Source organism: Muntiacus reevesi, chromosome 16, assembly GCF_963930625.1.
Source record: "Muntiacus reevesi chromosome 16, mMunRee1.1, whole genome shotgun sequence".
Lineage (NCBI taxonomy): Eukaryota > Metazoa > Chordata > Mammalia > Artiodactyla > Cervidae > Muntiacus > Muntiacus reevesi.
The window spans coordinates 43,027,906-43,044,027 of NC_089264.1; the positions used below are offsets into that span (position 1 = coordinate 43,027,906).

General features: G+C 44.9%; 1 protein-coding gene across 2 annotated transcripts in view; it reads right to left on the bottom strand.

Annotated features, from left to right (window-relative positions):
• The window catches only part of SEL1L3 (SEL1L family member 3), a 108,122-nt gene that overhangs the window by 23,516 nt on the left and 68,484 nt on the right, over positions 1-16,122 (bottom strand). For both annotated transcript variants that reach the window (XM_065907211.1, XM_065907210.1), the window contains 6 exons: positions 13,853-13,972; positions 11,845-11,985; positions 7,824-7,886; positions 4,610-4,786; positions 1,795-1,922; positions 581-664 (listed from right to left, as the gene is read on the bottom strand). In XM_065907211.1, the coding sequence (XP_065763283.1) occupies positions 581-664; positions 1,795-1,922; positions 4,610-4,786; positions 7,824-7,886; positions 11,845-11,985; positions 13,853-13,972 (713 nt within the window). The remainder of the gene's footprint in view (positions 1-580; positions 665-1,794; positions 1,923-4,609; positions 4,787-7,823; positions 7,887-11,844; positions 11,986-13,852; positions 13,973-16,122) is intronic.

Genomic DNA, 16,122 nt, shown 5'->3' on the forward strand with positions numbered 1-16,122 from the left:
TGGAAATGGGGTATTTATTGGTCCTCATGTGTGGGGTTCCACCCCATTTCTTCATACAGGGTGAGATTTGCTAACTCCATCAGAAGATACTTAGAGAGGGGGAGTCTATTTGGCTGTGATACTTGAGGTCTGCTGAGTGACTTCCAGCAATCCTAGGGAAAATGCAGTCTAAGCCCTAAACACACTGCTTTCGCTCCTCCCACGAATAAGATAGAAATCCTGGACTTCCTGTGACGTGCCAGTGAGAGGCAGAGGGTCAGCAGGGATCCCCTATGTCGTCTCCAGACTCTGAAACCAAGTAGAACGAGCCGAAGGGAAGAAAAGTCAACGCATTCATGTGTCTCTCAACTTGATGACTGTGGACGCTCCCCCTAGAGAACTAATTTTTGCGTATAATTAAACATGGAAATGCTATGTTTTCTAATCAACAGCCAATCAGTCGGTGATACTCTGAATATCATTACCAGGAGACTGTGATTTCCCTGCAAATTGCTTTTTCAGTTGCATTTTAAGACTCCATCTCCTAAGAATACACTGACAGATTGAAACGTGAGGACTGAGAAAGTTCAGACGAACTTACCACGAGCCCTCCAGGTAGGCATTGAGGCCTTTGCGAATGACATGACCCAAGTAGCCATTTTTCTCAGCTATGTGCTTTGCCCATCTATAAAGGAAACAGAGGAGAAAATATCCAAACTGTGGCAAATTAAATAATTTCTTTTTACTTCATGTGATTTCAATACATCTCACTTGGGGAATATTTTGCTTGTTAGAATTGTTATGGAGCCACATGTTGGAACTGAATGTTAAGAAGGGAAAGAGAGATATACTTTGGGAGCACTTGAGTTCAGTGCCCTTTATAATGAATGCTTAAGAGTTGTCATTTTTTGAAACAAAGATGTGAAAAGTGCTTAATGAAAAGAATCTACCAATATAGAAAAAGATAACGTTAATCAGGAATTCTAACAAGTCAAGAGCAGGAAGACAGCTCTCCCTGAACAAAGAGAAGAGATGTTGCCAAGATTAAAAGAACAGAGTTACCTGATAGGTGTAGACATACTGAGAGGAGATTTAAACAACACAAGGAGAATGTGAATATCAAGTACATAGGAAATGAAAAGTACACAGAGAGATAAGCAAATAAGCAATAAATAATAATTATTAGTAGTATTCCATAGAAAACAAAAAGTTATGCAAGAAAGAGTAGAAAGAGCACACTACATGGCCAGCTATGAGCAGCATTAAATGGTAAAAATAGTGGGTTGGCCAAAAGAACATCTTTGGCAAATCCAATAATATGAACCCTGATACCAATCCAAGCAAAATGATGATGTACTCATGGGGAAGATGGGAGAAGGTAGGAAGTGTGACCATGCAGGGCAGTTAGAAGTGGCAGAGTGAAAGAACTATATATAAATTTGTCTTTTCCCAGTGACACATCATTAGACAAAGTCTGTAGTGAGTATAATAAGAAATAGTGGCTTAAGCATGTTATTCACACATAGAGGCAAATAAAAAGAGAAATAATTATTAATAAAACAGGAGAAGTGATTTATTCTAGGCAGCAGGAAATGGTATGTGAGAGGGGGATAGAGACTTCCTATTTTTCTTGTCAAATTATTATTCTTTTTAAATTTCTGCCTCCTCAAATAATTTGACTCTTTTTGTGCGTATGTAACTGATAAAAGTTACATTTTAAAAATGAAAAAAAAGAAAAAAGAACTCTATTTTCTCAGACGTGGTGAACACAGTACACAGCTTCCCCTTGACAAGCAGCATCTGATAGGTTCTTACACAACAGCCTTCTCGGGATCTCGTGGGAACGTCTCCAGGTTGCCCGTGACATAGTACAGAGAACACCACAAAGTTCCTTCCATGTGTCCGCCTTGTGCAGCCTTATGGAAATATTCAGCAGCTAATGTCTGGAAAGAGATGAGCAAACGTCAGTGCCATTAGTGAGACGTCCTCCTGAGCAGGCTTCATTAGAGCTAAGGTCGTGGGGTACGTAACACGTGACTTAATCATAGTCTTATAACGTCTGATATCTTTAAGAAACCAAGTCAAGTTCCAGGAAGACAATCACAGAAGCTTCTCGACAGGATAACCTTGACTGCAGCTATTCTGTTAAGTTTACCCAATAAATAACATTACGAATGTCATTATCACCAGGTATCCTCACATAAACCCCCTGTCAGCCAGACAGAAGACCGCAGCAGAGGTCACACCTGGTGAAACTTCAGGCATTTGCTTTCCTAACCTCACTTAATACCTTTTTTCAAACTCAGATGCAAAAACTGCAGTTCCAGTAGGAAAGTGAAAATTAGAATACGACAATGAAAAAATCCATTCTAGCAGATGTGTGGGAGGGCTAACAGACATTTGCAATGCATAAAAATACACAGCCTCCTGTGTAGTCAAAGAGAGGTTGAGGGAAAAGTGAAAACAAATGCTTAAATGGGTAGATGCGTCCCTGATTATCATTATTTTTCCCCAGGCAGTTAACTGCCATTTTTAAGCGAAGGCTTTGGAGTCGATGATGCCACGAGATGGTTGGATGGCATCACCAACTCGAAGGAATGAGTTTGAGTAAGTTCTAGGAGTTGGTGATGGACAGGGAAGCCCGGTGTGCTGCAGTCCGTGGGGTCGCAAAGAGTCGGACACGACTGAGCGACTGAACTGAACTGAACTTGGAGTCAAACAGGCCTGGGTTCAAATCCCAGCTCTGCTCCTTACTAACTGCGTGACTATGAGCATGTCAGTTAAACTTTCCAACGAAGTTTCTACATGTCAGTTTCTACAGAGGAAACATGTGGCTTCTGATAGTAGCTATCACGAAAATTTGTCATGAAGATTAAATAAGATAATGGATATTTGAGACTTGGTATGATGTTTTACCAAAAATAATTCTCTCATTTCCCACCCCCAAATCTGCTGCTACGGCTTGCGCATCTGTCTGAATACTACCTTTCTTCCCATCTCAATAAATGCCAAACCCTCTGGAGTCAGCCTGACTCCTCTCCCCGCTTCACACCTCACATCCAATCACCATCAAATTCTGTCCTCTTGACCTTCAAAACAGATCCAGAATCTAGTCACATCTCAGCCCTCTTTCTGACACTGCCCATCCATTCTCATTTGGATTCAATGCATTAATCCCCTGCTCCTTCTTTCCTAAACTTTTAATGTTGTATGGAGGATAGCCGATTAACTGTTGTGATAGTCTCAGGTGGACGGCAAAGGGATTCAGTCACACATATGCATGTTTCCCTTCTCCTCCCAACTCCCCTCCCATCCGGGCCACGTAACAACACGGAGTACAGAGTCCCGAGTGTTCTACAGTAGGTCCTTGTTGCATCAACCCCCTGCTCTCGCGCTTCTCTTCCTCAAGCCCATCTCCATCCGGACCCTGGAGGGGCCTTTTCCAACACAGCATATCCCTGCCCCGTTCAGAGCTGTCCCATCTTGCTCAGAGCAGCTAGCTGCCTGGGCACCTGCCTCCTTGACCTTATCGCTTCTGCCACCTCTTTTGCTCTCAGCTCCCGCCAGTTTCATCTCCCTGTTGTTCTCCTGCTGATCCCTCTTTCTGGAATGTTCTTCCCTCTTTCTGGAATGTCCTCCCAGATATTCACAAGACTCCTTTAGGAGTCTGTACAAGGTCACATTATCAGAAAGACCTTCTCTGATCTCGCTTATAAAATATCATCCCCTAGTCTCTACCTTCTGGGTCCTCCTCATCCGACTTTATTTCTCCCCATATCACTTCCCTTCACTTTCCCTCATGCTCTATCTTTGCTCATCATCTTTCTGTCCCACTGGAATATAAGCTTCCCCAAAGCAGAGACTGTTCTGTCTGCTGCTATATCCACCACTGCCCGGAAGAGTTCCTGGCAGAGGGTGGGTGTTCAGTTAATTCGTTGACTGTAATGGTGTTCAGATTGTTATTACCACCATTAACATTATTATCAATAACAAGGAGCTTCCATTTCACACGGGAACCAGGTCGGATTCCACTTAAGTGTCTGACGTCTGAGCAAGTTATGAAACCTTTCAGAGCCTTGGTCGCTTATTCTGTTAAATGGATGTAGTAACATTTGCATTCCAAGAGTATAGTTAGGATGATATGGGATGGCATGCAGAAAGTATCTAAGAGTATATGGCCCAGAGGAAGTGTTCAGCAAACACTGAAGACTGTCACTACTATTTACATTACTGTTATTAAATCCGATCTCATACCTGGCAATCCTTTTTGGACACAGCCCTCTTTGCTTCCAGTAAGATCACCGATCAATCTCTGCGCCATCTCTCTTATTCTCGTCTCGCCTCATCTCTCACTCCTCTCCCCAGCGCAAGCCTCCTCCTACATGAAGCCTTCCTGACTGCTTTGGCTATCCCCATTTCCCCTTTCCAGAACTGCTTGGGTCACAGCGATCAGAACACACTTGGCCTTTGGCTAATGCCGGTTTTTGCTCTGCACTCTCTTGTCTTCTTAACGGGGCTCTTGTGTTCCCTAAGCTCATGATCTGTATCTCGGGTGGTGTCTGTACTGGGCCGGGCACACAGTACACTTGCTTCCTGACCAAGTGTCTGACCAGCTGGCGACAAGGCTCACCTGATTCCTTCCAGGAACTCCTGGGAAAATGCCATCCAAGTACAGGACTCCAAGATTGTATGAGGCATCTGGGTTCCCCATTTCTTCCGCTTTTAACCAGTACTTAGCCGCTTTGGCATAATTTTTCTTGAATTTGTGATAATACCATCCCAGGCCGTTGACTGCCTGATGCAACCCCTGAATTTTAGAACAACAAGAAAGAAAAGACTTTTTTTTTTTTTAATGAAAATTTCTCCAAAGAGAATCAGTTGTTGTGAAAGCATTCTGCCAGAGTCTGAGAAAAACCTTTCCTGTCTCTTTTTGGGGCCAGATGGCATTAAAGAAATGCTAAGTGCTAGAAAACATGAGGCCACCTCAAAGTCTTCCCAGGAGGACTTCACCAGCCTGCTGTCGGGATTTCTGCCTTCCACCTCGGCCATGATGCTGGCCTCGAGTCATCACTCGGCCCCCGTGGACTGTTTAGCAATGCCCTTGTCTACAGGAGGCCTTGTGTTGCCCCGAGTATCAGCAATGCCCTTGAAATTCACAAGCACTCAACTGCGACAGGAGGCCGGAACCTGCCCTGGCTGGGCTGATTTCTAGGTGACCTGCCAGCCGTCTGTTGATTACTCTGCACTGGATACCAACACATCATCTGAGCGAAGAAGCCGCAATGGTCTACGTGTAAGGCTCAGGGGCTATGGGTCTGCTTAGCAGACAGGTGGAGTGTGGCTGGGCCTGAGGCAGAGGGGAGGGGGCGGAGAAGGGAGGTGCCTTCAGAGCTGTGTCTATACCTGGGATTGGACCACAGAAGGGCTGGTTCTTGTGATCTAGGGTCAAGTCTCCTTGTTCTCGCTGATTCATGCTCTCAGGGGCGCACTTCCGCCCTCTCCAGGTGCTCCCACCTGCTTCTATACGGTAGCCTCCAGCCTGGCTGTCGAAGGCTTAGGAACCCTGCGGGGGTGTGAGTGTGCAAACCTGGACATTCGGACCTCTCATTCCTGCTTTCCTGCCAGATCAACAAGACCATGGTCAAGCAGGTGAGAAAAGGATTAGAGAGGCAAAGGGTGAGTGCCCTTGCATCTGTGAGACAGGTTAAGAGTCCAAGTGTGGAACAAAATCTCTTTCCCCTCCCCTTTTGAGAAGTGAAGAACAGGTGTCCCTCAACTATGGATGCCAAGATCCCAGCCTGCAGCCTTTTCGTCTGCGAGGGCTCCTGAAACCCTTTTAGTTTTTACATTGGGCTCCAGGTGCCAGGAAGACCAGGAGAAAGAAACTGCCAAAGGCCATTAGAATAGATGCTCTATGAAGGCAAGGATCTTTATTTTGTATTCCAAGCACCTGTGATAGTACTTGCATACAGTAAGTGCTCAATAAATACTTGAGAAATGAACCAAGGGATGAGAGCCATCCCTTGAATGCCAATGACACCCAAAACAGAATCCAAATCCTACATGGAGAGTAGTGTTCAGAGCCACAGGCCCTCAAGATAGCTGACACTTGGCACAGTATCAGTGCTGTGGATCAGTCATAGAAACATTCTTCCTGAGCCTCAGGTGGTACCAGATGCAAGGCAGCCTCCTGAGAAGTTGCAGGATGAATGTATTTCCGTGAAGTGACAGACCATGCCATATTATAAAGTGGCAAGAACCAGCTTTGGAATAAGCCTATGGAATTTACATCAAAATGGTTTCTGTACTGCTCACCTCCATATGCATAGGTTTATTCAAAGGTATCTGTCATCACTCAAAACATCAGCAGAAATTTCTTTAGAAATTGTATTGGGACCCAGGTCGGGAGCCCCACAAGAAATCTTGTTTTATTTCTTCATGCTCACACCTTATTCCGGACATTTCCAGCTGTATCTGCAGATTTACCTTCAAGTGACTTTTTAGCTAATTCCAGACATCAAACTCTGTGCTCATGGTGCCTGACAAAGAGTAAGGGCTTAATAACTCCCTGCCAAATGAATGAGTGAGAATCACGTAACACTCTTAAGAATGCGAGTACTCCAGGCTATAAAACTGCATTTCCTCTAATATTCATCTCAGCTCTGCTAAAAGCACGCTCCGAATAAAGCACCTTAGACGACAATTCACCACTAGCATGCTAAAGAGATGCAAATTTCACACCTGCCAGGAAGTCCCTCTTTAGGGTGCTCTAGTACTATGCCCTCAATGACCAACATTAAGCAGCTTTTCTATTTCTGCACTATAGTCTGTGTCAGGGTTGGGAGCTGGCGTGTGTTTCAGCCCATTCTGTCTCCTGGGTGACGTGCTCTCTTGAGACCACACAGGTGGAGAAAAAGCCTCTTGATTCTCTGACTACATGCTCCAACTTCCTAGTCTACAGGAAAAACAGACTCTCTAAGCTTCCTAAAAAAAGTGTGCGAGGAAGGAAAACCGGCATGGTTACTTTAGCAATCTTTCTAGTTAGGATAAATATTAGCAGTCTTGGGATGAAGGTACATTCAAGAGCCTGAAGGGCTATAAAGGACTCTGTCTAGGTTGTAGAGTTACAGTGGTTTCTACCAATCCATTTATTTACAAATATGTATGCATGCATATGTGAGTGTGCATATGAGTGTGCATGCATTGCAGGGGTGTGTTTGCACATAGGAATATGTTGTGCATCCCTGCTTGTGTGTATGTGTGTGGGTGTATCCCCTCACACGCAATATTACAACCTCCATTCTGCACTGCAATACTGAAATTCGTTGGCTTGAAGGTTACTTTGAAGAATAAATAGTGACAAAAAGAAAATAATTTCTAAACCCAGCAATAAACTTGATAAACAGTCCTTTTATTAAAGCACAAAGAAGGAAATGAGCACTGGGCATGACAGGGTTAACCAAGAGGATTCAAGATTCAGAGGAATCAGGCTTTTGGTTTTCCTAATTCATTGGCATTTATATCCATTCAGTTTCAAGGAGCCCCTGCTGCTGCTTGTTATTAGGGCAGCCCTTGATTATAATTTTAGCCTTCAAGCATCGGTCTGAATTCTATTGACTGGAAAGTGAGTTCGCCTTTTGAAGTTTGCCATCCCCATTGTGCAGGTTTCTGTGTATGTGTTGTAGCTCAAAAATGACTAATCGCTGTAATGCTAGCGACCTCTCCCTCCCCACTGCATTTCTATCTTCCTCGGAAGGCTAGCCATTCACTCTCCTAGACTTGTGAACACATGGGTGGGTGTGTGTAGGCAAAGGCTTCCCTCTGACAATATGCACAAGTGTTACCTTGGAAGCTGCTTTCTTCATCAGCTCTAAGGCAAGCCGTCTGTTCTTTTTCACTCCTTGACCCTAAACAACAAAAAACAGCAATGATAAAAAAAAATAAATAAACACAGAATGCACACAAAACCATCACACTGATTTGCCAGTGTTCAACAGAAGATCCTTAAAGCCCAGGCCTTCCCAAAGAAAAACCTAATCTTGAAGATTTCCATATGCAGAGCTATTACATCATCATCATCATTTTGAGTATATTTGCAGAACAGTGACAACAAACCTCCCCCTTCCTGTTTAGCATCATACAAAATTCCCCATTTGATCATCAAGTGAATCACACTCTCGTCAATCCACTGGTGCGGTTGGGAGAAGCCATGAATAAGGTTAAATGAGTTTGGTCATTCTGGTTGTGTTTTTCTGGAGATTACCTAACATGTGAGTCAGATAAAGCACTTGATGTGTGTCGGACAGTCAAGACTTCTCAGGCTGGGACAACTCGGTTATCCCAGTTCCACATGGGAGTCCCCAAGGTGGATCTCTGTGGCTTCAGAAACAGCTGGGAGGTCAGCGGTGAAAGAGATCGGATCCCTTAGAATCAGTTCCTAGAATCAGTTCCTTCAGACACTGACAACCAACAAGCTTCCTCCAGCAAAATCAAGTTTTTCCAGCAGATGCAGTTTGTGGATCGCGAGAGAAATGGCTTTGGGGTTCTTGTCATAAGAGCAGAACTTCATGGGACCACTCTGGGGTGTCTGCAGGACTGCGTGGGAAAACGGTGGGCCCAAGGGCGGGACAGGAAGAGTCGCTGAGGGCTCTCTCGACATGGCTCTGACCATGAAGATGGCAGGTGAGAGGAGCTGGATGAAAACCCTGATGCTTCCAAGCTCACTTAGAGCCTGTCTTTGACCCCCACACCCGATGGAGTCCTCCTGGTCTCAGACTCAGCACTTGACAGGGTCACACGTGATATAATGTCAGAGGGCTTTGCAATGACTACAGCTATTAACTCTATGTAAATACTCAGCTCAAGTAATGAAGACAGCACTAGCAAACATCCCTGCATTCATTACCCTGGGCCAGGAGCTCTCCTGCCGTATCTAATCCTTCTGACCCTAGCCATGGCGCTGCTATTACTCTCATCCGAGAAACCAACCCAGAAGCACACAGTGAATGCGGAACAGAGGCAGGATTTGAACCCAGACTCCAGAGCTCAGGTTTATAACTGCCATGCTGTGTTTTCTCCTGTATATTGTCATTTCCATGCTGAGAAAGTAAAATGATTCACAGTCTCCTTACAGAATATAAAAACAACATGCTGCAGAATCTTTCCTTAGAGTTCCAGGACCCAAAGTAAAATGGTGGGTCCAAATAAAGGTTAAATTACATACATTGAGTTTCTACTCAACTTTAACTTACCTATTTAATAAAAACCGATGAGCTGAAGCAGGATGCAAGATGAAATTATTTTTCAGAAGTGGACCATTACTTCGTTTAATTAGAAGAAGAGGAAAGAGAAAAGGACGTGAAGGCTATTTGCAGTAACTAGACGGGGCAATGAGACAACCCTTTCGTACTTTGCAGAAAGCATCAGGACAATCAGGATGACAGAATGTCAGACTCTGGATGCACTCAAAGTTTATCTTCTCCAGCCTCTTTGTTTGGAAGGAATAAAACTGGGGCCCACAGGGGCTGGCTAACCCAAAGCCTCTTAGTTAGATCTGCAAACAGACCTCAAGATACTCTCATTTCTAGACCAGGGATTTCCCAGTGTCATTACGTAATCAGAAGTGGGATGATTTCTTGCACAAAAACTATATACTCTGCAGAAGTCTGAGTAGCACTGGAAGCTGTTAAAAGAAAAATACCTTCAAAAAAAAGAAAAATACGAAGTCCTGATGTACAGCAAATGCTTAGTGACTGTTCATCAGTGACCGGACGAATTCATGCAGGACAGTTGCTGCAGTCAAAGTCCAAGCTCCATCCTCAGGTGGATATAAAGTGGAATTGACTCGACCGTCTTGGAAAAACTACAACCATCATTGTGGCACCATTTTTGAATACAGTAAGCCAAATATCCACACAAAACAATAAGCCATGTGCACACTGCCCTTCTTCCTGTTTGGAAGGTTCATTTTTAGCATGGGTTTTTTTTTTTTTTACACTGAAAACACTTAAAGACACCTTTGGCCAGAGGTAAAAATCTTTCTCGAGATGTTGATAATGGGTTTTCTTCCTCCCACTCAGAGATAACTTAGAATGTAGGAAAACCAAAAAAACTTTCAGTTGTCAGAAACCAGACCCTGAAGAAACATTTTGTCACCTCCCATGCCATATATTTATATCTTTGGCTCTCCCTCTAGATTTCAAGCTCCTGGTAGGCAGAAATAATGCCTGAGTCATGCCTTTATCTTCTCCGCACTCCAGGCAATGACCAGCCCCATCTCCAGTGGACCTGTGTCTCTCCTCTGTACCTGTCTCAGTCCTGTCTTCCCCAGAGGACTGTGTCTGAGGCCCCAGAGGTCAGAAACGTGGCTCACGCATTCATATGTCCCTCCATCTAGTGCAGAGCCTGGCGTTTTGTCAGCCCTGAATGGGCATGTATTACATAAATACACAAATACATTGGCATATGGCTAAGAGTCGAACCACTTCTATGTTGATTTAACAACTACAAAGAAAAAGTCTGGGCTCTAAACTTGGAAACCATAACAACCAATAGGTTTTAAGGCTTGGAGGGCTAGAGTCATAGCAAGCGTCATGGTTGTTAATCTGTGAGCGACCACAACTGTGGTTCTGGAGACGAGCCCGGCCATGTGCGTCCACGTCCTTGTTTGAAGATACTTGCTGTCTGTGGGCAGCTGCCTCCTTTGGGCCCGGACAAAGCCACCGAGGTTTTCCTTAGTAGAGCCAACAGCTTTCTATCTTTCCAAGGTGGGTGAATTGATGTCTCTGCGTTCAGCAGTGAAGAGCACAGACTCTGAAGCCAGACTGTCTGGATCCCAATCCCAGGTCTGAAACGTACCAGCTGTACAACCTTGTACGTGTACATGCATGCTATGTTACTTCAGTAGTGTCCAACTCTTTGCAACCCCACGGACTGTAGCCTGCCAGGCTCCTCTGTCTATGGGGCTCCTTAGGCAAGAATACTGGAGTGGGTTCCCATGCCCTTCTCCAGGAGATCTTCCCAATCCAGGGGTTGAACCCGTGTCTCTTAAGTCTCCTGCATTGGCAGGCTGGTTCTTTACCACTAGCACCATCTGGGAAACCCTTGGGTAAGTTATAAATCCTTTCTTAGCTTCTCTTAGCACACACAGAAACAGAGATCATCATATACCATGGTAGCTACCTTTGCAAGGTTGTCTTGAAGACTGAATGTACATCAGGTTATAAGCACTGCATCAATTGAAGTAAACTATTGTTACTCTGTAAAGCATTTTGCAGTTCTTGGAGTCCCTTCTTTAGGTTCTTTCACTCAACCTGTGGTCATTACCAGTGTCCCATGAGGTCAGATAAGTCCAAGGATGCAGCTGCTGGTTGCAGAGGAGGGATTTGAACTCCATCTTCTGTCTCCTGGGCTAATGGTCTTATCCATTCCCCCTGCTCTCCTGTTGGCTTAAAACCAAGATCTTTGTTTTGATCAGAGAGACCGTTGGGATCCAGCCAAACATGCACTTCATCTCAGCTGTAATTCAACAATAGCTCTGCCTGATAAGAGAACTTGCAGCACCTTTGGGGGCTGCCAGCCATGTACCAATCTGTAAAATAAGAGTGTCTCCTCCAGAATGCCACAGTGTTTGCAAAAGCCAAGAGAATCCAGGTGCCAAACCTAAGACTAATGATTAAAAACAAGACCAGAGAACTGCTTCTGACTCTGCCTTTTCAGCAAATACTCCTTTCCATCTAGCCTGACAGAAGCAGATTCCAAGGTTCTTGGGTTACAGGCTCCCTGGTTGCCTGCACGCCTACATGAAACTGCTCAGGAAATCTGATAGGAATTTTGCAACCTCAGCACAAATTGAGTGATTCTTACCTTGAATAACACAATGGCGTAGTCGTATATTAACGCGGGGTCCTCAGTCTCCAGGGCACCCTTGGCATACCACTCGATAGCCGCTTCCGGGTTCTTGGCCACGCCTTGCTGGCCCCAGAACAGCATCTGGGCCAACCGTTGCTTTAAGACAGTGGCAATTTAAAACAATGACTTTCCTGTGAAATGCTTAACATACGTGTGTGTGTGCGCGCGCACATGTGCGCGTGCACGCGGGTAGTGGCTCAGTTGTGTCCAACTCTTCGCGACCCTATGGACTGTAGTCCACCAGGCTCCTCTGTCCATGGGATTCTCCAGGCAAAAATACTGGAGTGGGTTGCCATGCCCTCCTCCAGGGGATCTTCCCAACCCAGGGATTGAACCTGTGTCTCCTGCATCACAGGAGGATTCTTTACCCACTGAGCCTCCTGGGAAGCCCTAATACTTAACACACGAGACTTTAAAAGAGGGTAAGGCAAACCTAGTTTAAAATGTTTTTATATTGAGAACCAAGACTTAGGTAGACACATGCTATCTTTCTACTGGGGATCAGAGCCCTGAAGGGGTAATGGGTTAAATACAAGTTATTAACACAATGATGTGTGTCGGGGGGATGTGGGTGCGTGTATGTGAATGAATGTACTATACCCATATCAGAGCTGATGGGTCAACAACCATACTGTCTCCTCTCTTGAAACGCCCTCTCCTTTGGGAGTCACTGTCTGTCTTCTGGGCCCAGTGTAAGGCATGCATGCCTGTGCACTTCTGTGGCAGTCAGGGCATCTCCCTAGGAGGCAGGAGATAGATGGGCTCCAGGCTAGGCATTTACAACGGGCCTCCTGTTTGCATTTCCTGAGACAGGAGGTAGGTGGGCTGCTGGTTAGATATTTACAACCAGCCTCCTGCTTGCATATTGAAACAGAAATAACAACAGAAACAGGGTAAATAGCCAGGCTTTGTCTCCTGAGGACACCTTAAGATAACAGACAAGGCAGGAAGAGAGGGGCTAAACCCTGTTTGAGTAACGGATCACGAGGTCATATATTTCCCATTCTTGGTGCAAGAAAGACACTGCACATGTGCAGAAAGCTCCTTGGGGATAAAAAGGAGGAAACACCACCCCATAATATGTGATGCCAAGGCCAGCCCATAGGCCTCAATTCGTCTTGGAAACAGTCACACACACAGGGGAGGGTCCTAGGGTAGGTCAAGTACGAAAAAAGAAACCAGCTAATTGGCCAACAGTAAACAAAGACCCTGAAGAACTGCCCTACATAAATGATTCATATCATTATATCTATATATCTGAGGCACTAGAATGTCTGGTGGAGTTTGGGGACTGATCATAAATCCTGTGACTCTCTCTCCAATGAGTGCAGGTCTGACTACACTCAGTGTCATGAGTGACCAACTGGGCTTCCCTGGTGGCTCAGTGGTAAAGAATCTGAGACACAGGTTCGACCCCTGAGCCAGTAAGATCCCACATGCCATGAAGTAACAAAGCCCCTGCGCCATAACTATTGAAGCCCGCGTGCCTTAGAGCCCAAGCTCTGCAACAAGAGAAGCCATGGCAATAAGAAGCACGCACACTGCAACTGGAGAGTAGCCCTCACTCTCGGCAACTACAGAAAAGCCCATGCAGCAACAAAGACCCAACAAAACCAGAAATAAATAAACAAATAAATTATTTAAAAAGAATGATCAACTGACTTGCTCTGGCCGATGAAATGCGAGAAGTGCCCCATCTGAGCAGAAGCGTCAGGAGCCAGCTGCGATATGTCACAGGGTGGCCCTGAGGCAATGGCTTTGGAAACACATTTTGGTGACGCCTCTGTTAGCTTGGGCTCCTAGAGAACTATGCGAGCACAGCCCCTGCCAGCACCCCCAGTAGTGTGAACAGCAATACACTGGTGCTGTGTTAAGCCACTAGGCTTGGGATATCTTGTTATCACAGCGTAACCTGGTCCATCAGGGCTGAGGAAGTTTCCGAGACAGTGGACCACATTGTTACCTGAGCTGCCGCATTGCCTCGAGTAGCTTCGTGCTTCAGCCACATAAAAACATCTCCATCTTCTTTGGTCTGTACCTTGAGTATTTCATCATCTTTTAGTCTAATTGTTTCAACATATGCCTAAAAGGGAGGGAAGGAATATAAGAAGGGAGGGAGGGGGGAAGGGAGGAAGAAAGGGAGGGGAGAAGGGAGAATGAAAATATCCAAATAATTTGGGCATGCAAAAGACATGCCATTATTCTTAAACCAGCAATTATTCCAGTAAAAACTCACAAATAATGGAAATATGAGGTGTGTCCACAATGCCATAAGATCACATTCTTTTTAAATGAATGGATCAGATGCCTTGCATCTAAATGGGCACTTTTGTTCCTATCAAAGCATTTGTCATGGGAAGATGAAATTCATTCCGCTTTCTCTTCTTTTGCTCAAGCTAGTTCAGAAGTCCACCTCTGTGCCATCAGTTTTAGGGCCAGATTACACAAGGCATCAAAAAAGGTAAATCAATAAATTCTAAGCATAACCTTATTATTATGTTTTACTATCATCCTGCATGACTAACCCTTTTTATTTAGCAGGCTCAGCCTCCAATATCTTTTGGCTATTTCCAAAAATGAAATCTGCTCTGAAAAGAAAAGGGCATATTAACTCTGAGTACATGCGCAAGGATGCACCAGAGGTTCTAAGGAGGAACCCAAGGGGAAAGTTCACAAAATGCTTCCAATTTGCAAACAGCCTCCCAGGTATCTGCCTCCTTTGAAGAAAAGAAGGCTCATTTTTATGTATAAATTTTGGCTCTTTATCCAAAAAAACAGTCTTGTTGCTTCACAGTCTCCCCTTATATTTAATATATGATGAACTCTATCTAGTGCCAGAGGGCCTGGGAAGGGCTTCAAGGCCACAAGCAGATGGTGAAAAAACTGGTTCCGGATGAGGCTGGGAGAAAGAAGCTTTAGAGAACAAGGAGCTCGGCCTGATTTCTCTTCTGATCCTCTGTTTGTTAGTGAAGGGAGGGTCTTAGACATGTACACACGGCTGTATTTAAAATGGATAACCAACAAGGTCCTTCCTATTGTATGGCATAGAGAACTCTGCTCAATGTTATGTGGCAGCCTGGATGGGAGAGAAGTCTGGAGGGGAGTGGGTACATGTATACGTGTGGCTGAGTCCCTTTGCTGTTCACCTGAAACTATCAAACATTGTTAATCAACTATACTCCAATATAAAATTAAAAAGAGAAAAGGACTCAGATTCACAAGCTCTAGCCTGCAGCCCCATGCAACCAGAGGTCCCTCTCAGGGGCAGTAGAGGGCAGACTTGGGGATGGATCTAGGACTCAGAACACAACAGGTATCAATTCCTGTTGGATGTCTAACCTTGACACACCACCCAGCCAATAGCAACAACTAGAATAATGATGCCGCCACCTTTGATTGAAACCATGTACAGGGTGTTTAACAAACATCTTTTTCACTTAATCCTCATTGCAGGACTGAGACCCAAATATCACTGTCCTCAGTTTATAGGCAAAGAACTGAGGCTCACAGGGTGAAACCGTAAACCCAAGGTCACATTGTAGATCGGGCCTTGGAAGCCAGGTTGACCTGTCTCCAAAGACAGGTTCTGACAGGCTCCCCGACAATGTCGCCCTCTAGCGGGAAGGCTCTGAAATCCTCTCTGGGCTCTGGTCTCTATCGCATCCTTTGCTAACTGCAAGGCCAATAAGTAGGTGCTTCAGCTCAAACTCCAGGGGATACTCTGTCATCTGCGATGAGCCTGAAATTGGGCAGAAGCTCAGGTTGCTCAAATAATAGAATTCTCAGCTATAAGGTTTTTTTGGTCAACTAGGGAGTTGGGTATTTGATTTGGGATTGATTTTCTTCTTTTTCTTATTTTGCTTTTTCCTTCTTAACTTTGTCATGGTACTTGAATGAAAGACACAGCCCAGGAAGACAGAGTTTCTATGCTGCAAGAATTTATACTCTTAGGTGTTTCTGCCACTCTCTGGCAGTGATAACACACCATAATCACCAACAAGGACTGTGTGTGGGGACCGATTGCTTGGTCCAGATTGACTCACTGAATCTTTGCAAACTCATAAGACAGTCACTATCAATATCCCCATTTCACACATGTGGAAAATGAGGCCCAGAAAGGTTAAGCAACATACCTAAGTTCTTCAAACTAATGAATCAGACCCAGGCCAGCTGGCTGTGAGAAAATTCTCACCTAGCCTCATCACCTGAGAAGGACTTATGCATCTGGGAGGA